Source organism: Microchirus variegatus (assembly GCF_963457635.1).
Source record: "Microchirus variegatus genome assembly, chromosome: 6".
Taxonomy (NCBI): Eukaryota; Metazoa; Chordata; class Actinopteri; order Pleuronectiformes; family Soleidae; genus Microchirus; species Microchirus variegatus.
In genome coordinates, this window is record NC_139807.1 from 20,072,598 (window position 1) to 20,097,136 (window position 24,539).

At 41.1% G+C, this 24,539-nt stretch overlaps 1 protein-coding gene across 1 annotated transcript in view; it reads right to left on the reverse strand.

Annotated features, from left to right (window-relative positions):
- Positions 1-1,193: 1,193 nt before the first annotated feature.
- The window catches only part of cyfip2 (cytoplasmic FMR1 interacting protein 2), a gene marked incomplete at its 3' end in the record, with an annotated part of 43,629 nt that continues 20,283 nt past the window's right edge, over positions 1,194-24,539 (reverse strand). Inside the window, exons 4-30 of the mRNA XM_083891718.1 lie at positions 22,550-22,627; positions 22,227-22,328; positions 20,920-21,101; positions 20,684-20,780; positions 19,608-19,736; positions 19,387-19,491; positions 19,220-19,308; positions 18,845-19,082; positions 18,590-18,742; positions 14,301-14,440; positions 14,053-14,200; positions 12,594-12,747; positions 11,025-11,181; positions 10,848-10,944; positions 10,683-10,759; positions 10,472-10,580; positions 9,739-9,858; positions 9,436-9,635; positions 9,247-9,334; positions 7,819-7,962; positions 7,600-7,690; positions 6,359-6,489; positions 4,741-4,813; positions 4,554-4,648; positions 2,482-2,720; positions 1,472-1,619; positions 1,194-1,361 (exon numbers count right to left, since the gene is read on the reverse strand). Of these exons, the coding sequence (XP_083747844.1) occupies positions 1,194-1,361; positions 1,472-1,619; positions 2,482-2,720; positions 4,554-4,648; positions 4,741-4,813; positions 6,359-6,489; positions 7,600-7,690; positions 7,819-7,962; positions 9,247-9,334; positions 9,436-9,635; positions 9,739-9,858; positions 10,472-10,580; positions 10,683-10,759; positions 10,848-10,944; positions 11,025-11,181; positions 12,594-12,747; positions 14,053-14,200; positions 14,301-14,440; positions 18,590-18,742; positions 18,845-19,082; positions 19,220-19,308; positions 19,387-19,491; positions 19,608-19,736; positions 20,684-20,780; positions 20,920-21,101; positions 22,227-22,328; positions 22,550-22,627 (3,552 nt within the window). The remainder of the gene's footprint in view (positions 1,362-1,471; positions 1,620-2,481; positions 2,721-4,553; positions 4,649-4,740; positions 4,814-6,358; positions 6,490-7,599; positions 7,691-7,818; positions 7,963-9,246; positions 9,335-9,435; positions 9,636-9,738; positions 9,859-10,471; positions 10,581-10,682; positions 10,760-10,847; positions 10,945-11,024; positions 11,182-12,593; positions 12,748-14,052; positions 14,201-14,300; positions 14,441-18,589; positions 18,743-18,844; positions 19,083-19,219; positions 19,309-19,386; positions 19,492-19,607; positions 19,737-20,683; positions 20,781-20,919; positions 21,102-22,226; positions 22,329-22,549; positions 22,628-24,539) is intronic.

Consider the following 24,539-nt stretch of genomic DNA (forward strand, 5'->3'; position numbering starts at 1 on the left):
GCACTGTCTTTATACAGCCTAGAGGTATTTCTTCTAGTTTCTTTTGTTTTTGTCTTTTTTTTACCCTTGAAAAAAGCAAACGTATCGAGATAAAGATGTAATTTCCAAATTGTAAATAATATCACTGTATTCATGTACAGAATATAAAAATCTTTCCAACAGACGAACAGAAAAAACAAAAACAGAGGATGAGGTTTCCAGTCAATAGTCGAGAGGCAAGCATACCGAGGATGTGTAAATAAAAAATATTAATAATTAATAAAAAAAAAAAACAAGAACAATTACAACACTCAACACTTCACTTTGCTCAATAGTGAAATTTACAGTGGAAGTGGTACCAAATAAAAATGTGGCAGGAGAAGAAGCAAGAAACCAGACTGAAGGGTGAATAAAAGCAAATAAAATCAAACGGCTTTGTGAATTCATGTCTTACAAAGCATTTTCATTTATGTATCATGAACCCAGTCAGATCAGGTTATTGTACAAATGAGTCTGAAGAATGGCCAAGTCATGTCGAGGGCTCACATAATAACGATAGCAGGTGTACTTGAACCTGTGCTAGTAATGTTAGTAGCTGTATCAGCACGAGAGCACCATGTTTCACTTAAAATAACTTTATATAACTTACGAAATCAGTTAATCTGTCTCATCATTTAGCAACTTATTTAAACAATGTTAGATTTAAACGTTTCTCTTAGCTCCTCACTGAAATGTCTGTGTTTTTGACTCCGATTGACTGTTCCTTTAACACAGGGAGTCAATGAGGGCTTTAGATTGTGTGTACACATCACGTTTAATCATTTGTGTCACTGGCCCATTCCACAGGTGTGCAGCAGAGCGGATAAGAGAAGGCATGCATGAATCTTGAGAGCCACACAGAGAGTGAAATGAAAAGAAAAGGTGTGAATATGCACTTCCACATCTGGTCTGGACCGTTCTTATGGGTTTTAAGAATCCAAGGAGAGTCAGAGTTTAGACAGAGGAGCAGTTACAGAGGATCTGTCGTTGGATTCTTACAGCCCATGGGAGCCATCACACTCATCTTTACTTCTACAAAACCAGCAAGAAGAAATTAGTATCACAGCTATGAGTGTGTGTGTGTGTGTGTGTGTGTGTGTGTGTGTGTGTGTGTGTGTGTGTGCGTGTGTGTGTGCCTGTGTGTGTGCGTGTGCACTAGGTGTGAAGGGTCTTTTTCAACAGGTTGTAGCCAGGGATTGATGTATAGGAGGCTGGAAACAGCGAACATGCTCCACAGTGGAACTGTCTGTCTCCACCGCCTTCATGTACTTGTTCAGGATCGCGAAGATCTCATTGTTGAGGATCTGGTACTTCCTAATGCGGTCTGCCATCTTCTTCAGGGGCTGTGAAGGACAACAGATGTTGTTTTTTCACTCGCAAAGCAAGAAAAGCAAGTCAGATATCAAACAGTATGATTGTGTGTGGGTTAATGTAAATGTTATGCTATACAGACCACATTTTTGATGATCTCATCCTTGCCGTCCTGTCTTTGCACTTTGAGCAGGTGGTAGCAGAAGTCAAAGAGGTCAAAACGGCGCTGCTGTCCCAGCAGCACGATGATGGCGCAGCCGGCCCAGTTCAGCCCGTCGCCAAAGCACTGCCTGGAGGGCAAAGCACATTCAACACAGTCTTTATGTTTCCTTGTAAGTGACATACATTCCCGGAACTTATTCTACAAATAAAATAAAATTTCTTGCACGATTCCCTTAAACAAACAACACCAACTCTGCTTGTTGAACATCCTTCGAATGAAAGTCTATGGTAAAAAGGAGTGTTAATGGTCTCAATCACTAGTTTTAGGTCTTCTTCAATTGAGCATGATGTAAATTTTGTAAATTATGTTCTGATTTGGAGGAACAGATGATGTCTGTGTCAAAAAACCTGACTGACATAGCTTTAGGTTACAAAATGGAAGTTTATTTTGCTACCAGAAGACTACGTCCATTTTTATATACAGACTATGTTTGGTGATCAGCTGTTCTGGCCACAGAAGAGGAGAAAATGTGCCACAGAATGACTGAGCTGAACACAATTCAATCATAAAAGAATAATGAAGAGTATGGGGCAGAGAAAAATCTGACAGCCAAAATTCAACAGCTCCTCAGCGAACCAACCTGTATTTCTGAGCTGATGCATAAAACAAAAAGAGCTATTTACTGTGGTGACCCACTGTACAAGGGGATGCCATCACCTCCATTTAGAGACATTTTGTTTTTTTGCAGTAACTACAACAGCCCTGTTTTCTAGTTGCTATGGTGACAGAGAAAGTAGCAACATGCAAAGCAGTCCATTCTTGAAGTCTCAAGTTGTTCTTATCATATCTTATTTAACAATATTAATATACTGGAAACCAAACTTACTTTATATTCTTACAACTTCTATTATCGTAAGCTACATCACATGTTAATGTTTGGTCGCAGATATGTCAGATAACAGATCAAACAGCAGCCAGGTGCAACTCACTCTGCTGTGAACTCGTGTGTTCCCACAGGAATGCAGTAGACAAACTGCATGGCACTCCACAGGCGGTGGAACTCCATACACTCATCGACATGCATCACGCCATTGGTGGGCGGTGGCCCACGCCACACGGCGTCCTGCAGGAAACTGCGAATGCGCGTCAGGATGACCTCGAACATGGAAAGGCCGCAGCACAGGCGTTCTTTGGTCAGCAGGTCTCCCTCACGGGCAATGGCAATTTGCTAGATGGGAAAAAAAGAATCCACAGTGTTAAAGTATGAAGATACAGAAGAAGGATAAAATTATGTTAAGGGATGGGGGATTAATATAAGTATATATGTATTGTAATATTTTGCAGGAGCGATATTATGTAGATTTTGAGACAGATAGATAGAATTTTTTAACTGATGTTACAGATGTTTCTGTCCGGTCCACTAGATCAGCGGTCCCCAGCCTTTTTTGCTCCACGGACCGGTTTAATGTCAGGAAATATTTTCACGGACTGGTCCCCTAACACTCTCTGGTCGCTATGGTAACGCTTAAATGTGCCTTCAAAATAAGATACACAAAACAGCTGTAAACGTTTCATTAATGTTGATATATTTGTTTCAATCACTGAATGAAGCCTGTCATATTTGGAACAAGAGTCGGGATCTTAAAATGCTTGCACAAAACTATTGATCAGCACTCAGCATTTGTTTGTTCATCAAAATCAGTATGCGCCGAGAGCGCGATCGATCGGGCGGGAGAGAGAGAGTAACGAGTGCGAGTGGGTGAGGTCTGGCCATTAGTTCATCTATTATTTTTGTGGAGGTGTGTACCCTGAAAATGTCGCACAAGTAAGCGAGTTTTGCGACTCACTCCTTGTCACTGAAATGTGCTGCAGCGGTGACCTCTTTTCTGAGAGAAATCGCTGCAGCGGCTCCCGCTGCAAACACTTTGGCCAGCGATCTCCCTTGGGATGCGTCAAGAGTGAGTCATAGACGGTTGTAACGGAGGGAATCCGGTCATTTTACAAAATAAAACATTGTTCAGACCCCGATAATAAATAAAACGGAAATAATGTTATTTTTATTCAAGTTATTATTTCTGTGTGGCCCGGTACCAAACGACCCACAGACCGGTAGCGGCCCGGTGGTTGGGGACGGCTGCACTAGATGGTATCAAGTGCCCACTTTCATGAGAGCTGTTGCGTGTCACAAATACTCAGTATTTTTTAATTAATTTTTTATTAATATTTTTTTTTGTTTATGTTTATGTTCATATTTATGTTCATATTTATATCAGACAAAATGCAGTTACAATTCCAAACAGATATCATGATATCGTATTGTGCGTGGGTTTTCTCCAGGTTGTCCGGTTTCCTCCCACAGTCCAAAAACATGCAAATTAGGTAAATTGGACACTCTTAATTGACTGTAGGTGTGAGTGAATGGTTGTTTGTCTTTATGTGTCCCTGTCATAGACTGGCGCTCTGTCCAGGGTGTACCCCACCTATCGCCCTATGTCAGCTGAGATTCGCACAGCATCCCCCATGACCCTCATGTGGAGGATAAAGCGGTGGAAAATGGATGGATGGATATGGTATTTTGACTTAAATATCGTATCATGGCGTCTCTGGCGATTTGCTCCCCTAGCAATTTCTATCCCAGACTCATTTAACTTACTAACTTGATCTAAAACATGTTTCGTGAGGCACAGCCGTTCATCTGTGAGGATAAGTGCCAAATTCAAAAGGTTTCTCGGGAGGCGTTCTGAAGATAATGCATTATACAAAGCAGAAAAGTGTTTTTTTTAAAGCCTCGGCAACCTTAATCTTTGACTCCAGATTATCATTTGTCCCAAAATGGAAACAATTCCATCAAAGGCATTCTTGACATGTCATATCTCCTAGAAGGGAACAGATGTACATATGTACAAGCAAACGGCCCAGAGAAGTAATGCCCCTGGGCACTGGACTGTCACCAGGCATGGAGGTGTGAAAATACATGATTTAATGGTTCAGAACTGTTTCATCATCTATCTGCTTTTTTGTCTGGCAGCTCTCCCCAAAGACAGCACTGCATTTAACTTACTTGTGGGGTTCCCAACCTCTCAATGAGAGGCACAAGGTGGAGAGGGGCGTACTTGGCCTCCAGCCTTTTCATCCTCACCTCCAGACGCTCGCCCTCTGTGACACACACACAGTGCGGACATGTACATATTGCAGAAAAATTACACCGTAACCAATAGGCACTGTGTGTGAGTAATGTGATTATGTACCTTTGATGTAGACTCGAGGCAGAATGTTCTGGAAAGGCGCAGCGTGTAGCAAATCGCACACTTCCTCCTGTGACTAAGATTGAACATAAAACACAGATTATTCTCCTCAAGGACATTGGTGCGGGTGTTCTGTGAACGAAGTTACCAAGCATGCAGGTAACCATGGAGTGATGCGGATATGTGTAGACCTCAAGCTTTTACGATATCCTCTAAAATGATCTTACGACTTAAAAGGTACAGTGTATAAAATGTGTAATTTATTGTGTAGTTTCTATTACTGGTGAATATCATTTTACCTCACTCTTCTTTTTCAAATGTGTTGTTGAACCTATGTATCAATGTTCGTCCATTGTGGGCATTGTGGGATTGTTTTTTTCGTATATAATTCTGGCATAATAATAAAAAGAATAATTCATACAATCAGGAAATTGTACTTAAATAAAATCACCAAGTACTGAAGGACTAAGTTGCTTAATTTGTGTTTACTTAAGAGTGTGTCATGGAGATGATGACATTAGCAGGATTATAATTTATCACCCTCCAAGTACAACACCCCATTTAATCTGGTTTAGCAACAACAGGTCGAGTTTACCCTCTTATTAATCTCTCATCCATCCAGATGAAGGGCTAGAGTGGATTTTAGTTGTGTGAGGTTGAGGGAGAGAGTGAGATAACTCACACGTGTCCAGCTTACTGAGGTTAATGGTCTTTGTGGCGATTGTTAGTTGAGACAAACAAGCTACAAATCAAACTAAAAGGCTGAGATGCAGCATCTTGAAAGCTCGGCTAAAGGGTGATGAATGAGAAGGGAGAGCCATGCAATGATTAAAGTAACACACAAGCAAACACATGCACACTGCACACACACTACACACACAGGGTTCAGTGCAGTCAGACAGAGATGACAGACATGCATCACAAAGAGCCCAGAAGAGTCATGTACAAAAAACTGAACCAACACCCAACTAAAAATGTGTCATCTCTTCTTCCATGGAAGACAAGGATGTGAAGATTCTGTCATGCAGCAGCCAAAATGTGTGTTTTTCTTTGAAGTTTGTCAATTAAAATATTTGTTTCTAATTTGTATTTGTGTAAAACTGAACTGAATCTCTTCAATCCATCCTTATGCTTCCATGGTTGATCGGAGGTGAAACTGTGTGTGTCAGACTAACATGGTGAGAAACAGAATAAAAATAAAAAAACAGAAACACAGCAGCCTAAACCAACAAGAGATAAAGAAAATAAGCTTTTCTTCCTCTCTGTGTCATTCTGATACTAAAGACAAGACCTAAATCCTTACCACCTGAGGTAGTTGCCAGCGTGAAATGAAAGATAGAGTTGTATTTCAGAAAAAGACATCAAAGATCAAAGACACTTGGGGGCAGGCAGACTGGGGGCCTGACAGTTTATGTCCCAGACATTTCATTTAGAGGCGCGATCAAGACTATAAATTAAACAGACACCTTCAGGCCACCCAGGTTGTTGCTCACCCACATAAAAACATGACACTCAGCTGCACATTAGAGGCCCTGCTCACTGATCAGGGAGCTGAATTAAACAGGAACAAGAGTGTCATAATAATGACAAATGGACAAGTTGCAAAAGGAAAACATCTTACCAGAGCTTGTTCAATGAGCAAGCAGAAGAGGATTGCGTTTCCCACTTCCCTTAAGCTCTGGAAGACGTCAGTCTTCAGCTCAGCATATTCAATTATGTCCTTGAGCTGATGGTGAAAGAACTCCAAGATACCTGGAATGAAACAAACAAATACAGGCATGATACAATACTGCAGCCACACTTAAGAATGTCACGACTAGAGCTGAAACAATTGCTTGATTACTAAATTAATTGTAAACTATTGTTTTAGCTTCTTGTGAATATGTCCTTTTTTCTTTGCTCCATATAACAAAGAAATCATTAAAACACAATAATTTGAGTAAAAGACATTTGAGAACATCATCATTTCCAGGTTTGACACTGATCAACATTCTTTCAAGTTTTCTGACATTTTATGGACCAAACGATTTCTCGATTAATTGGTTATGAAAATAATCGTTAGTTGCAGCTATAGTCACAGCACATTTTTTGGTCCAAACACCAGGCTCTCACCACAAACGATAGGAGGATCATTAACTGCTGGACTATAAGATCACCCACAGTAAACCCGGTAGAGAACTCAGGGGACAGAGTTGCCCAGCCAGAGCCCAGACTTGAATCCAATTGAACATCTCTGGAGAGATCTGAAAATGGCTGTGCACGAACACTTCCCATCCAACCTGATGGAGCTTGAGAGGTGCTAAAGACTCAAGGCTGTAATTGCTGCCAAAGGTGCATTAACAAAGTATTGAGCAAAACCTGTGAATACTTGTACATGTGATTTCTCAGGTTTTTTTTATTTTTAATAAATTTGCAAAAATGTAAAAAAAAACATATTCACATTGTCATCATGGGGTGTTGTGTGTAGAATTTTGAGGAAAAAAATGAATTTAATCAATTTTGAAATAAGGCTGTAACATAACAAAATGTGGAAAAGGTGAAGTGCTGTGAATACTTTCCGGATGCACTGTATATACAGTAACGTTCTACAGTTTAAATTATACTTTTGAGTCATCCATTTCAGGGTCTTCTTCAGAAAACCTCCTATATTAGACTCACCTAATAGGGGAAACAATGGTAGAACACCCCTGGTTTTAAGCAGCAATGTGAATTGCTGTAGATGTAGAAGATGTATGGAGGCAATGATAAGTCCAAGCAAATAAACACTCAAAACATGATGAAACCCTGTGTTGTCAATCCTGCAGATACTATAACACCACATGCACTAAATGCAGTGCTTCACAGCAGCGACAAGAATCTCACCTGGGGAACCATACTCGTGACGCGGCAGGCGACAGATCTTGGGCATGACTTCTATCAGAGTTTTCACATACTGCAGGATGGTTCCCTGTAACTGTAAAGTGAAGAGGGGTAAGAGATGGCGCAAAGAAGATATGAGAAAAACATGTAGTGAGAATGACAATGAGCATTGAGCACTGAGCGGGAGGGAGACACGCTTTCTTAGGATATGAAGATTAATACCAGGCTCTTGACAATCTTAAGGAGCTCTTCCATCACAACAGCAATGCCTTGGTAACCAAGAAGACGGCAGATGGTCTTGAAGTGAGGCGGGCCGACAAAGTTTCTGTAGGAGCTGTATATGTGGGAGTAGGCAATGTTCAGAGGCTGTGGAGAGAGGAAGATACAGAGGAACAGTGTTAGGCTATGGTGGTAAGAACAGAGGTGTTGTTGTACCTCTTAGATGAGAGGTGGAAAGTCTTCAAGTAATCCACAAGAAAATGAACCAACTTCTCACTTAATTTATAACAGCAGTAAACTTCCTGAGAAGTTCATGTCTCAATTGCTAGATTCACATCTTCAATGGCACATGATGTCAAATTTGAAAGGAACAGTACATTGCCATTTAGAGGAAAGCAGATAAGGATGACATGATGAGTGATTGACAGACATATTATCGTCAAAAACTGACACGGCAGTGATCATATCACAAATCTGGAGAGCTCACAACACGAGCTACTGTATGAGCTTTACTCAAGTCATTGATGTGTTCCTACTGAGCTGCTTCTTTGTCTTCACTCGTCTTCTGACCCAGTCAGACAGGCTTAAGCTTGTTCTTCAGCCACACACTCATCTGGCGTTATGAACACTACAGATAAGAGCGTCCTCTATCTTCAAGAAGCTCTGGAGGACTCATGTCTTCCTTAACAACCCCCCCCCCGTAATGCCTGATACTCTGACACTTTAAAGTGTGTGAACTGACAGAAATAGACAGGAGAAAAGCGTTGCTCTAAACCTTCCGTGAACCTGTCGAACTTTCTCTTGCTGAAAGCATATTTAATTCCGCAAGGTGAATATGGTCTGTGCTGCTTTCATGCCTAGTTCAACTGACACCCTGACTACCTCTGTTTCTTTTGTTCATCCTCAATTATATCAACAGCTTCATGAAATCCACCTATTTCCTCCATTCATTTGCTCTGCTAATTTTTCGCGTCATGTATAAATGAGGCTTCACACCTCTGATGCCCTGAAACAAAGTTCACACCACATGACTTTCAGGGTTGTGTATTGTTGTGTATTTCACACTGCAGAACGTCTTGTGTTGTAATCTGGGCTCTTCAAGTCCTCGTGCATTCACACTACATGAGTAATTAGTTAGAGGGGACATTTTTGATTAATTTCATGTCTACAGGTGGACTCTTTGTCACATTTCTTGTTATTTTGTCTTGAACCGCTGTTGTGTACTCCCTGTCCTGGTCTATGATTGGCTGGTTAGGCCAGAGTCATTGCAAACTCCAGCAAGCATTATTTAAGTCTTGTTTATTTTGCATTGCTGACTGTCGCTTAAATAAGTTCTTTATTTAAGCTCGTCTTCTGTACTTTGGTCATGTTATTCAGTTGTAAACCATTGTTCACCATGTAAATGTAAATGTAATGTGTGAATCACTATACCTTAGACCCGTACAGGTAGTAAGGCTGCACGTTAGCTGGCTTGTCTCTTTGTGGCTCTTGGGTGAAGGGAATGGCTGTACGTACAAAGCTGAAAAGAGAGAAAGAAAATGTTAAAAGACCCAAAGAAGAAGAAGAAACAGGGTTTAAAGAAAAAAGTATCTCCGTTAATATACAGGTCATTGAACTAACCGATTTGTGGACCCATTGTAACAGTAGTTAGGGAGGAAATCAAAGTTCAGCTCCCAGAAGACGTGGAGCGTGATTCGTCCGTAGGGAGCGGAGACGTTGTGGTTGGCCTCGCGAAACATGGCGTCAAAGCTGTCCAGAGTCATGTGTTTGCACAGGAGCCTGTGGGTTAGTCTGTTGATCTCCAACAGCCATTCCAACTCCTGACCAGGAGACACGTAGGAGCGTTATAAGGAAGTCGAGAATGGTGAGGCTTTGACACAGAAAACTGAGGGTTTCTTGTTTCATATCCCAGTGTGATCTTACCACAATGGAGGTGAGGTCCTCGCTTTCAAAGCGGCTGATTGCATGGTCCAGAGACTTGTACATCGCTGCAGAGATCCTCTGGGTGATCAGGCGGTTTAGGTCAATGGAGCGACCAAGCAGCTGCAAGATGCAGGAGGAAATGTTTGAGAAAAACACAATATTGTAAATACTAAGAGCACAATTATGGTTATGCACCTTGTGCTGCTCAACGCCGTTGTTTATCCTTGGCAAAAAAGAGCAACAGAGAAAAACTAACACACTCTGCATTTTTCTAAAAACCCACATTTAAAGATCTGGGGTCTCATTTATTAAGCTTACATATGCACAAAAGAAGGCGTACGCCACTTTACATGCAAACTAAGTTTGGTATATTTTATAAAAAAACAAAATATGCCTGACCCATGCATATGTACATAAACAGGAGAGAGGTGATATAACCACAGTGTAAAGCAAGTAGTAGTAGTTTATATAAAAGGAGTAGTATATGTAAATGGTACAAATGGCGGAAAACTTCAAAAATGTTGTTTAACATTTAAAGTTAAAGGCATATTGTAAAGAAAGTGTTGGGCTCAATAAGTTCCATAACTATCAATTTTGTTGTGATGTTGCGAATACTAATCTTACCTTCATTTATACATTTTCTAATGCTTTTCTTTTGATTTATCTGAATATATTCAACCATTCATTCCTCCATTCTCACTCAATGGCAGTGTTATTGTCATTGCTCCGTTACCTGTACATGTCTCTGTTTGAGCAGCGTCTCATAGCGGTTTGATGGAGGGTAAGGAATTATCACGCCATAGTTTTTACACTCTGCTCTGAATCGCTTGTCTAGGAGGACACTGTGGAACACAGATTATATGATTTATATACAAACTTACAAAATATATACAAAATTCAAAAAGTTTGGACGATTCATTTTTTTTTTGTTTTTTGTTGCCTACCTCCCAGCCATCGCTTTGTAGTAGGCGAATATCTGATCTGCAAGCTTGTAGACAAACTGATCAAAGCAGAGGTTTACCTAAAAACAAGAAGCAAGATATAATTTAATGACGTAAAGATGATGCACTTTATTTCTTAAAAGACAAAATGCATGTAAGTGGCATTACCTCAGCTTCAATTTCATCATAAAGGAACTGCTTCTTGAACTTCGTGAGTGCATAGTATCCACTGTCATTATACAAGTCAAGAGGATAGAGCACATATCTGCAGGAGGGAAAAGGACAGTAAGAATTTCTGAAGCTACAACGAGCTCTGATTTTTGCTGTGAAAGATTTATGTCTTACTCCATCATGGAGGGTTCCTTGGTTTCAAGGATGTGGTCGGTGAGGATCCAGGGCATGGACATCTCAATGGGGAACTGGATTCTGCGGCCCATGGTCAGCTCCAGGAAGAACTCTCTGAACCAGAGCTGGGAGAGATCACAGCACTGCTGCAGAGCCTCTGGATGACAGCAGGGCAAAGAGACAGGGGAAGGGATTCACTTACATTTCAATCACTGCAACTAGTAGTCTAGGTTACTCTGCCGACTGTACGACGCTTGCAAGTAAATACAACAAAGTATTTTATCGGAAGTGCCTTTCGTTTAGACAGTGACTGCGTTTTTGGGGCTTAAAAACGCAAAAATCTGAAACCACCCTCCATAGTGGATATACGCTCCGTTTGTAGTGTTTCCGTCTACACTGCCAAGACGCAAAACTCTGCTCAGATCTGCTTACGTCGCGTGCGTGTTTACGTCACATACATGCGCCAGTACGGGGAAATAAACAAACATGTCAGATTATTTCCATGTGTCGGACCTTCAAGCTGCTCTGGCAGCGCTAATAAAATTACAGTCTTTCCACGAAATGTACAGGATATATACACATTTACTCAGACATGGCGGTGTTGTGTGAGAGTGTATCACAGCACCACCTCGCAGATTGGCATGAATACCCAATCAAATTCCACACACTTTTGAGTCACTGTATGCACGCAGATTTCCTACCGAAAACGCAGAATAAAAAGTGAAGACGTGGCGCCACTTTCGCGTCATCTGTTCAGACCGTCATCATGTAAACGTAGCCTTAAATGACCTGTTAATTCATCTGGTGACTGCTTTTCTCCAACCCATGTTGTCTGTGCTTTGTTTCCAAGGTTAAGTCTCTGTCACTCTCTCAGGTCCTCAGGCAGAAAGGAGTTTCAGACTCCTCTCACCCCCCCATCTTTGATCAACTATTGCGATTATTTAATATTCTACACTCTTCTAAATTCTATTGTATTAATTTGTGGTCTGTCTACTTCCAGATCTCCACAGTGGTAAGTGGTTTTTGTTCTGCTTGGCAGCATCTTGGGTTGCCAAACTCTTCAGATGAGACCACAATCTGGCAAAACCTGCACCACTGTGTTCCCATTTCCCAAGTATGGACCTATAAATGTGAACCACCCAAGGCCTTGTGTTCATGTCATCTTCATTGATATTAATATTAATACTGGTTGATTATACTGTTATTGTGGCCATCTGCCTCTCGTCTGTTAGCTTCTACTCCACATCAGTCTCCACTATTTTCTACATTTTACATTCTGTGATTTGTACGTTTATATTCTTTGTAAATTGTATATGTTTATAATCTGCTGAAGTTGTGTCCGTACATGACACCCACTGCATGTCTGTTTGCCTGGCTCTTCCTGAGTTTTCTCCCAATTTTTCTCCCTGTATAAGGGGTTTTTCCTCACTCATTGTGTCCCCTGCTGAACAGACTGTAAATCCATGTGCGGTGAGCTGTTTGTGATTCTGCCTTGACCTGAAATTTCTATGGATCTACAATACAAGTGAAAAAGTGTGTGTAAAAATGTTTCCATGTCAGTTCACTCACCGCTGAAGTTGAGCAGGTGCGTGAAGAAGAAGGAGTGTTTGTGGAAGTCCTCTATGGCCACAACGATGGGTCCGTCCAGACTGCTGCGGAGAGTCTTCTTAGACCCACTCTTATCTGCTATCAGTGACTCCAGCATGGTGCGTACCATGTACAGCTGCAGAGTTAAAAAGAGGAAAAATCAAAAACCTCTAATATTGACATTACTCATTTACCAGTACAGGTTAAAACACTGTTTTGATCTTTTGAAGGTGGTTTGTGGGTTGGTGAGGAGATGGTTTAAGGAAATAATTGGTCCAATTTCATCAACATTAAAAGAAAAAAAAGAGAATAATTTAGATTAGATAGTTGAGAGCGAAAAGATTGGTCAGTCAAGTACGAGTTTGCACGTCTCTTATTCTGCTCCTGTCTATAAAATCCACCTAAGCCAGAGTTGCTTGTTGCTGTTGCTTACTGTATATATGTGTGTTTTAACCAGATGGCAAACTCTGAGTAATTCATATCTATGTCACAATTTATCTTTGCAGTAGTGAAGTTCTTGCCTTCCAAGGAAATCTCTGCACAGATGGGAAAATGCTTCTTTGAATCACTTTGTTTACAAGTGGATGAATGGAGCTGTGTATGTAAGGATGCATGCAAAGTCACCAGACTTCATTTAGCACAAATGATAAAGCTGTAACAAAACAACCAGCAACAAGTCCTGCACCTTTTTAAAAAAAAAATGTATATATTTACAATTTTAGTTGTTCTACTCTTGATTGAGTAAATAATTACCTCAATTGCAATGCAATAGGTGAGCTTGTTTTAATGCTGGACATCTACTTGAATTTTTATAAGCAGCACTAGCACTTATTAAATAAGAGGAAAAAGAAGCATTTTTTAATTCTTGTTAACAGTACTTTCTTTCATTTGTTCCCAATTACTGTAAAAAGATTTCATGTCAGGAGACACCAACCTAAAAAGCCATGAAATAATCTTGAGGGATATGATATCTTAAGGATACATCTTAAAGATAAACTCTTCTGACCATTACACAGCCTTTTTCAACAAGAAACTGAAGTCTGTGTCACTCATTTTGCACTAATGCCCACAGAGAAAATCAGTACTTTTATCTAAAACACGGGAGCTGCTGGTCTCCTGCTGCCTCATTGGGTAAGTTTGTGTAGCATAAGTCAGAATAATCCAAAAAAAAGGATGTCAAACACCAAAGTCACAAAATAACACATTTAAGTTCAAATAATAACACATTATTACACAGACAGCACTTTATCAAAAACCCTTGTGTGCCGTTTGTCTCCAAAACAAGAAGCACACAGAGCTGAGTCGACTGTAGGTCTATGCAAGATGCTGACCTTGTATGACTACCATACTGAACTATCCCTTTAACAGCATTTTAGAGATGCTGGCCTTCTTTTTCTGAAAACAATCTGAAAACTACATTGACTACAGGCCACTGACTTACCTGAGTGCTGGAGGGACCTACAGCTCTGCGGGGGACTTTGATATCAAATCCACCTTTCGGATCCTTCTCTCCCCTCAGACAGGGGTCGTTTGGAGGCTCCCTCGCCCCTTCCCAGTCACAGACAGTCTTTCGAATGGCCTGGAGAACACTAAAGAGGAGGCATGGTTGTGCTTTAAGGGCCCCGAAACAAAAACACAAAAGCCAGAGGATTATATGTTATGTATCAGATAATCTTCATTTGCGAGTACCTAATGAGAACGTTCTTCTTCTTGCGAACAGCCTGGCGCAGAGGTTCTCGAAGAGTCATCTGGGCAAAGTCTTGCAGCGCAGCGTAGATGGTATTCCTGATGGCCTGGTTAAACACCGACTCCATACGGCCCATCAGAACCTGCACAGGATGTTACACAGCAACATCATCATCATCATCATGATCATTATCATTATTATTGTTATTGTTATTGTTATTGTTATTATTATTATTATTATTATTATTATTATTATTATTATTATTATTATTATTAATATCATAATCATTATTGTTGTTGTTGTTGTTGTAATAATAATAATAATAGTAGTAATAATAATAATAATGCATTGGTTGTAAGGACTACTGACTCTCAATCCAGTATAAAGTAGTTATTTGGGAAAAATAAACTTGAAAAGATTGAAATCATGATCATGTTATTATGATCTTGACTGAAGACAATATAATCCATATGAAAATATAACCTGCCCAGAGAAAGATTGATGTCATATTCTTAAAACCATATCTACCACTTCATATGTCCTTAAAAGTCTAGAATCCATGAATATGCAAATCATTTTTATATTAATATTATTTTTATTTAAAGTTTAACTCCAAGACACAATAAAGCTCCTTTCTTCACTTTAAAGTCTATTCTCAGTGCATTTGCCCTGAAGGATTTCATTTTCAAAATGCATCTGGTTACTGGACCCTGACTGGCTTCTTTGCTTGCTCGTGAGCATCTTAAAGTGAGATTAAAGGAAACTTTTCACCTTCTTCTAGTTATAAATTCTGCACACTGTGCACCGTGAGCATTAAACATTAAACTTAAGTTGAACTGAACATCTCTAGCAAAGCATCATCGAGCTTAGCAGGGCTTTAAAAAATAAAAAAAATAAAAAAATAAACAAGCTGGATGAATGGATTTTAAGAAGAGTTTGAAAAAAAATCCAAAGGGTCCAACAGATGAAACATGGATAAGTTCACCGACATTGCAAGGGTTGTGCAAAGTGTGTGACGGCACAGGACCTCGCATCTCTACTGGTCATTGTGCTTGGTCCCTGCTTTCTGAATACATTTTATGATTGTTCTTGACTCTGCATCAGTATCTAAATTCCTAATGCTGCATTAATATTCTACTTGAATAACATGTCTGCAGATTGTGGAGTCGTTCACAAGATGAACTTCAAAAAATACCTTCATAAGCACTTCAGTAAATCAGCCGAAGTGTCTTTGGTGCAGAGATATGTGCACAAACAGGCATTCAATTAAAAGAAGGATAAAAAACGAAGCTTTGCAAGTCAAAATGTACTGAAAAAATTACAATGTAACCCTTTCCTAAATCCACAACATGATTTTAACTTTTAACATTTTTGTGCTTTAATTAATATTTCTTGGCATTTATTCATTTAAAACGAACATTTCCTATAAGTGTCTGAGCTCCGACATTCTGAAAACAATACATGGGAGATTTACTGACAAGTCAAAGCAACAGTGATGTGGTTGACACCGGTCATTTGTCTACAGAATTCGCCTCTTTATATTTTCACTGTGCCTAAACTGACTGAGGCAGAGGACTAATAGCTCAACTATGCAGTCCTCCTGAAGGTCAGCTCTATATATCAGCAGAGAAAGGCCTCCAAAGCCTTCTAATTATCCTAACTTTGGGACTCACATACAGACTGACAGAGGATGCCTAACTGTTAACATCTACTTGTTCATGTTCAGCATCGTCTCAGTTTTCCTCAGATCTGAGCTACTTCCAATAAACTTAACTCATCTCTGACTCCAGAAATTCCATCCTTTGTCGGCTCACCTAATAAACAAATCTCCACAACATGCAGCAGCAAAAAGATCTAAGTCTAGAGGTGAACCTTGGCTAAATGACACCACCAGAACCCAGAGGAGAGAATACAGGAGGAGAGCTGAGAGAAAATGGAGACACGACAAACTCCAGATCTCACTCAAAATGCTCAGGGACAGTCGCATGAAATACCAGGAAGCTGTTAAGGCAGCGAGAGTTCCATTCTTCTCTACTCTCATCAACAACTCTCACAATCCTAGGACCCTATTAAGCACAATCAACTCCATTATCAGTCCCACCCCTCCAGTGCCGCCCTGGACGCATCCCCAACACAGTGCGAGACATTTCTTTGAGATTTCTTTTGAGTTGAGGACATAAGAAGTAACATCTCCCCCCCACACTAAACCCTACTGTCTCCCTCAACTGCTCCTCTTCCCTGGCCTGCTTCAATCTCTTTAACAACAATATGTCCTTGTCACAACTGGTCCCACCATCCTCCATCATTAACAGCTCCCTAGCCACTGGTACCGTCCCATCCTGCTTCAAACATGCAGTGGTCCAGCCCCTACTGAAAAAAACAAACCTCGACTCCACCAGCTCAGTAATTACAGGCCAATTTCTAAACTCCCATTCATGTCAAAAATTCTAGAAAAGGTCATTCTCTCCCAACTGTCCCCCTACCTCACACAGAACAACATCCTGGATAAATTCCAGCCAGGGTTTAGGGCGGGGCACAGCACCGAATCAGCCCTGCTGAAAGTGTCTAATGACCTGCTCCTTGCCGCAGATGATCGTCAATGTGCTGTCCTCATGCTGCTTTACCTCAGTGCAGCGTTTGACACCATTGACCATACTATCCTACTCGGTCGTCTCCAACATGGGGTCGGTCTTAGAGGCACTGCTCTATCCTGGTTCACCTCTTACCTCGCCAGTAGATCCTTTTCTGTTAACATCGCCAACTGTTTCTCCCCCTCTGCCCCCCTGTCCTGCGGGGTCCCACAAGGCTCCATTCTGGGCCCCATTTTGTTTTCTCTGTACATGCTCCCCCTTGGTTTAATTATTCAGAAGTACAATGTCTCCTTTCATAGTTACGCAGACAATACACAGCTTTATCACCCTCTGAAACCAAACGACCAGTCCAAGATCGACAGTCTCATGTCGCGCCTTGGTGAAATTAAGTCCTGGATGGCACACAACTTTTTCCAACTTAATGAAAGCAAGTGTGAGATTGTCCTCTTTGGTCCCCCAAACTCAGTCAGTACCATCTCCAGCAGCCTAGGCACCCTCTCCACTCTCGCGAGGCCCCATGCTAGGAACCTGGGTGTCATTTTTGACTCAGAGCTCCGGTTTGACAGGCAGATAAACGCAGTGGTGAAAGCCAGCTTTTTTCAACTCAGAAACATTGCAAAGATTAAGACCCTACTCACCCCACAAGATCTTGAAAGGGTAATTCATGCTCTCATCACATCACGACTAGACTACTGCAACACTGAATCATCCCTGTCCCCCCTGCAGCTAGTCCTAAATGCAACCGCTAGACTGCTAACAGGCACAAGGAAACGAGACCACATTACCCCTGTCCTAGCCTCCCTCCACTGGCTTCCGGTCCATTACAAAGTCCTTCTTTTAACGTTCAAAGCCATTAATGGAAAAGACCCCCTTCATCTCAGACCTCCTCTTCTCCTACTCTAATGTTAGGTCCCTTAGATTGGCCACACAGGGGTTACTGACGGAGCTGAAGGCCAATCTCAAGGCTACCGTGCCTTTGCTGTCGCAGCCCCCAAACTGTGGAACAGCATCCCGACCTCCATCAGATTCGCCCCTTCAGTTGACTCCTTTAAATCCCAGCTCAAAACACACCTTTTCTCTCTAGCGTTTCCCGATTTCTCTTGACCTGAGCCCTGCTTGTACTGTTGTCTCTATCGTGTATTTGTATGGTCTGATTTATGTTGTGTTTGTGTATGGTCTGCCTCCGTTTTATTTGTTATATGTTATATGTATGCTTATGTATGTTTTCTCTATTGTGTATTTGTATGGTCTGCTTTATTTTGTGTTTTTGTATGGTCTGCTTCTGTTTTATTTGTTATATGTTATATGTATGCTTCCCACCGGTCTTTGTAAAGCACTTTGGTTGATGCAAGTCATATTTAAATGTGCTATATAAATAAATCTGATTGATTGATTGATCGATTGATGGCTTGTTTCGCCACATGGTGAAATAGTGGCTAGCACTGTTGCCTCACAGCAAGAACGTCACTGGGCCAAAATCCTGGTTTGACCAGGGCTTTTCTGTGTGGAGTTTGTTCAAGGGGATTTTCTCTGGGTAAACACACAGTCCAAAAACATACAGAGGTCAGTTGGACACTAAATGATGATGACTAGTTACTCAATGTTAGGGTAAACAATATTTACTGCTTACACTACTAAAGTCTGACCACCAGCTGTTTAGAACATCACTAAGGGACAGCGAGTTGGGGTCAGTGTTTTACCTGTAGTCCTTTGATCATGGCAATGACCTCCACCAGGGCAAATTTCTCTTCACTGGTGTAATTGTAGCGTGTGGCCCGTTCATATTCCTCCGCTGTGCCAGGACAGTCTTTGTTGCAGAATTTATCTGTGGGATGGACCAGTTTCCACGAATACTGGACAAGAGAGAGCAGAGAGGTATAGTAGTAAACCAACACGCCAACGATCATTGGCAAAGCCACAAACCTTCCACACTATCTATCCTTTGCTCTACTTACAACTTCCATGACGTGAGTGCTCCACTTGGACAGCAGCTGCAGTCCCCTCAGAGCCAGGTCGAACAGCTCCCTGTACTCCTCGTCAGACTTCTGGCTGTCCAGGCCTGAGCCTGTCACCACCTCGCTGTTGCTGTAGCGTGCCAGCTCCGAGATGAAACGGATATGGTCCTCCCTGATCTGCACCATCTGCTCGCACAGGTTGTACTGTGGTGAGATGCTGCTCTGGGTGCACGTCCACCTGGGTACAGAATGGAGAAGGCAGATGGTTGAGGAGGGGAGTTTGGAGCAGATGGCACAATGGTCCAGAATTTCTGGTTTTGGGGGACAATTTTTGAAATTGGATATACAGATGGCTGGATGCATGAGTTCTCTTACTTGGATTTGTTTTCTTCATAGTGGGCACTTGTCTCAATGTAGCGCGACAACTCAATCTGCATATCCCCAAAGAGTGGCACCACCTGAAGCTGAAAAGCATTGGAAAGATCATCTCAAGCCCTTCAGATTAGCATTTCCTGGATAAATGAGATACTCAGACGCCTTACTTTGAAGAACTTGTCAATCTTGCTCAGGTTGATCCTCTTTTTGGCATCCAGTTTGTAGATATTACTCACGTTTCCATCCATCAGGTACAAACCAAAGCCCATCACCTGATAAGTAGCAAGAGATTTGTTTTAGAATGACAAACAACTAGTGACTGAGACATCACACTATTGCATTATCTGTGACATAAGGTGACATAAGGTAAGATGTCAAATGTGTGTACCTTAAGCAGCATGTGTTTTTCACTAGGTGTCAAATACATCTTGTTCTCATAATAGTCCACACAGATGTTGACGATGTCAGCCAGAAGTTCCTCGTAGCCAGGAATCACCTCCAACTGTTGATGCAGGCACTACATAGAGACAGAGAGGGGACAACAGGTCAGTGGCAGCAAAACGTCATTCATCCATCCATCCATACAAATGCCAGACATGACTCTCTCACTTTTGCTTTAACAAGAAACTCTGATATGACTGGGTGACAACCAGCCAGATAAAGACAGTTTTAAATGAGCTTTCATGGACCACACACACACAAACACGGGGACAGGCCTTGCAAACTAGCAACTTTCTACATACTGTTTGTGCAGTACACTTTATGTCCACTATGTCTCACTGCATCATCACTGATAAATAAAAAACCACAGCCTTGACAATCTCGTGATAGTTCAAGTGACTTAGCTTGGTCTACAGCAGTCCTTCTCAAATAGTGGGGCGTGTGACCCCAGGGACATGCCGTTTTTGCCATAGTACAATAAAGTGTAATTGCACATCCACATCCACAAATTGTTAATATCCAAATCCACAAAGTTAATTAATTTATTCTTTGTTGTAGGTTGATCAATATTTTGTTTTCTTTAATGTTGATAATCATACAGTGTTATGCAGAGGTGTACTTATAACATTTATATAGACAAATGATATGTTTTCTTCATCATAAGGGGGGCATACAGAAAATAATTGAGATGCACTGGTCTACAGTATTAGTTCAGGTTAGTTTAGGTTAGGTAGATTAATGGCACACTTAGCATCAAAATTAAACCTGACTGTCTAGTATGACCACTTGTGCTAGAGTCTCAGTTCCTGCTCTGTATGAAAATAATAGACACAACCGGAATTGATTGAATTATTTGTGTGTCACTGTGTTTGTGTGTTTATTATGTATTTAGCCATTTAACACCCAGCCCTTGCAAAGGGCTCTTGACATCCATTGCCAAAGTAAAATCAAGTAAAAAAACTGTGGCACTTTTGCACTTTTCAGAGAAAACAGCCCTGTATCAAATGGCAGTAGCAGACCAACCTGAGTGATCCTGTTGTGGTTGGCTAAAAACATGGAGAGATTCTGGGATTCCTGGATGGACTGAGGGTCGGCCATCTTCCTCAGGAACTGAGCAGCCCTGGAGAAAAGCAGAGGAGTAAAAGAAGTTACCAGTGTTGTAGCCAAGATCGCACTAACAAGACCAAAACATGACATATTCCAGGACACTCTGGTCTTGGTGATGTTTGTGTGGGTTTGACAACATTTCGGCGCATTACCTTTTGTAGGCAGAATGATCATTCTTGACGCTACACTTCATGTTTTTCAGTTCATCCAGCACTGCAAACATGTTGATGAATTTGCCCAGAGTGAGCAGGTAAGCCTCGGACACAAAGTCCTTCCTCCTCTCCGCGTGACACAGGCGCTTCACCTCACTGCAGAAACGTTCTATGGCTTTCCGCTGTGAACACAGAGACACCACAGAGTGTATGGAAATGATCAAGGATCTTTCATCAACCAAATTATGATATATATTATAGATAGATAGATAGATAGATAGATAGATAGATAGATAGATAGATAGATAGATAGATAGATAGATAGATAGATAGATAGATAGATAGATAGATAGATAGATAGATATTAGGGATGCAACGGTATTTGGTATTTACCGAACCGTTCGATACGCCCTGTTCGGTTCAATACACAACGGCAAACAACGGTATTTCTGTACGTTTCGGCCCGACACAAAACGTTATCAAAACTTTGTATAGCCTTGCGACTACATCCACTCAGGAGCAGAGACATAAGAGCACAATTGCACTCAGTGCCATAGGCTGCTCATGCCGCTTTCAGAGCCAATCAGTGCGTCCCTGAGTATCCCAGGAGCCAATCAGCGCTCCACATGAAAATGATGAGCGCTGTCTGAACACAATGCAGAAACAACGGCGAGTGAACAAGCCTCTGAAAAAAGAAAGTTTTAAGTGGCACCGTCTTCGTTTAAATGCATTTAAGAGTGGGATTATTTTGAATTCAGCTCAAACTAAAAAAGGACTGTCACTGACAGTGAAGTTAGTTTTAAGTTGGATATTTGACAGACATTTGCTAACATCTTCCTCACATCATAACGCTTTAAGTTTACTCCACATTCACCTACAGTACGGTTCGGAGCAAGCCTCTCATTTATATCGTCATCACCGTCTTTTTCACTTGGAGGAGCACGGTGTATTTGTAGTTTATTTGTATTGGATAGCACTAAACTTTATATTTTTTGTTTAATTTGTGTGGTTTTATGTTTGCTGTTTAATTTGATCTGCACTATTGTTTAAATAAAGTTTGTGGTTTGATTATATCTGTGCTTTTAATTATTTTTGCAATGCAATATTGCCTTTGCTAGTCTGAGTAGTTTTGTATTAAGATATCGAAAGCGTACCGTTACCCAAAAACCGTGATGCATACCGAACCGTGGGAAAACTATACCGTTGCATCCCTAATAGATAGATAGATAGATAGATAGATAGATAGATAGATAGATAGATAGATAGATAGATAGATAGATAGATAGATAGTATCTTTATTGTCTTACCTGGAAGTACATGAACTTCATGAGTTTGGTGACCTCGGGTTCTAACACCTCCACTGTTTTCTCATAAATTTCAACTCTGTTGGGCTGCTCATTGCATTTCACCTGTTTAACACAAGAGGGTGCCATCACACAGCTTGATTTTACAGAAGCAGCAACAACAATTCAACATTGTATGCATGCATGTGTCTTAATGTAGTCTCTCCCACATCCACATGTTCTTACTTTAATGAATAAGCTGCCTGTACATTTCTGATCTCTGAATTAAGTGTGACCAACAAATAAAAAGAGAAATGCATGTGTGTTTATGTACATGCATGAGTTACCTGGGGAATGGCTCTGGAGCAGCTTCTCCAGGTATAAAGCATCACTGCATACTCATGTCCTTCCTCCAGCATCTCATTCTGCAAAAAACATTAAACAACAAAAAAAACATGCTGAACGCATTGCAGAGCAGTTGCAACAAAAAGGCCTTCAGCAGATGCTGCTTTTGTTGGGATCTCCTAATCGTTACTGTAGCCTCTTCCCTGACCCTCTTTTTGGAGTCCCTGCTCGAACATGACATGTCCAAACTAAATAGAGTAAATCTATGCAGTTACAAGCTCTATGTGGATTATCTTGGTATCAAAATAAAGATAACACTTGTGAGATTCCACCACAGGTGTAAGTTTCACTGTAGATACACTGTAGATACACTGTGTCAGAGTAAATGCACATGGAACACAGCAAAAATGAAGGATTTTTTTCTCTCGCCTAAAAAAATATTGCTCTAAACTGGTAGAATCAGAGCCCGGTCTCCAAATGTGTGTGAATCACTTCATTAGTGAGTCAAAGGGACATAAATGCAAATGACGCATTTGTGCGGACATTCACCTTTCTCTAATCAGAACGATCTAATGTTGCTCTGTAATGATCAATCAGACCGGGATTTGTTCCCAAAGCATGCTGGGAAGTGTAGTTCTTCATTAGAAGTGGTTTTGTTCCGGTGGAAATAACTTGTTTTGATAAACAGCAAAGGTAAGACAACATTTCTGCTTGTATTTCTTGAAAGGCTGGATCCGTGAATCTTGGTCGTAGAGTGATAAAAATACCACTGGAATCTGTGGATTCTCCGCTGTCCAGTCGACACATGTGTTTTTGTTTACATAATCACGCTGATGCTCCGGTGCCGCTTTTCAATGTGTGCGCTGTAAGGTTTCTTTTCGATCTTGCTGGTTTGATCCATCAGTGTTTTAACTGTGTTTCGTGAACATAAGAATGGTTTATATGAGCTTTTAGCTGAGTCTCTGATCTTTCTGTGGGTATGCAGCATGTCTGTGTTTGTTAAAGTTAGATATGGTTTTATGATGCTTTTGTCGATGCTTGTGACGCTGCCCCCGGTACTGGAGGCAACCATGAAGAAGAGGTTAATCAACATTTGAGAGGAGTCACATGAATGAATGGGGCTTGACAAATATCTCAGCATTAGAACATTTCCCCCATTCAAAAATAAGACTGGAAAACAAACACCAGGATTATATTGATCCAAACTCTTCACTGGTCCATACCAGAGTGTCATTATATGCATCTGGACAAATAAATAGAGCTCTCAATATTGTTGTTCCATTTATTCTGACTCCACTTAAGGATGGTTAGGAATCCGAAAATGCTAGCGCAGTTTACCAGCATTTTTCTGATTCCCAAACATTCCTGAATGAAAAAATCATGGCAGCATCATGGCAAACCGGCTTTTGAAAGTTTGGCTTTATTCATTCATTCATTGGGGAGGTGGAGCCAATCCAAGTTGACCTAGGGTTAAAGGCAGTTCAGTTCATCACCAGGCCAACATTTAGCCAACAGTTTGGCACAGTTCGGTAGGTGTGTGGCTGTTTGTCTCAAAAAGACGTCAAGCTTTGTCTGAGAATAGACTGTGGGCATTTGTCGCCCAATCAGCTAGCTGCAGTGAGTGGAGTTGCTCGATCTCTACCCTGACCGTACCGTACCATTGTACTCCCTTGGTACACCAAGGGAAGGGTGCCAAAGAATGGAACAGTAAGGGCTGGATATTTTGGTGCTATTCCTAGTGGAAAAGCAAAAAAAAAATGTGCCGTAGTGTATCAAACCATTCCACTCGGTAGAAACACGACTATAGAGACAAACGACCATTCACTCTAACACGCACACCTGTTCTATTAACCTCGCCCTGTTTTGTGGACTGTGGGAGGAAACCGGAGAACCTGGAGAAACAATCTGCATATCTCAGCAATCTTCTTGCTGTGAGGCAACAGGGCTAGCCATGTGCTCCATCAAATTTGGGTTTATTATTTTTCTAAATTA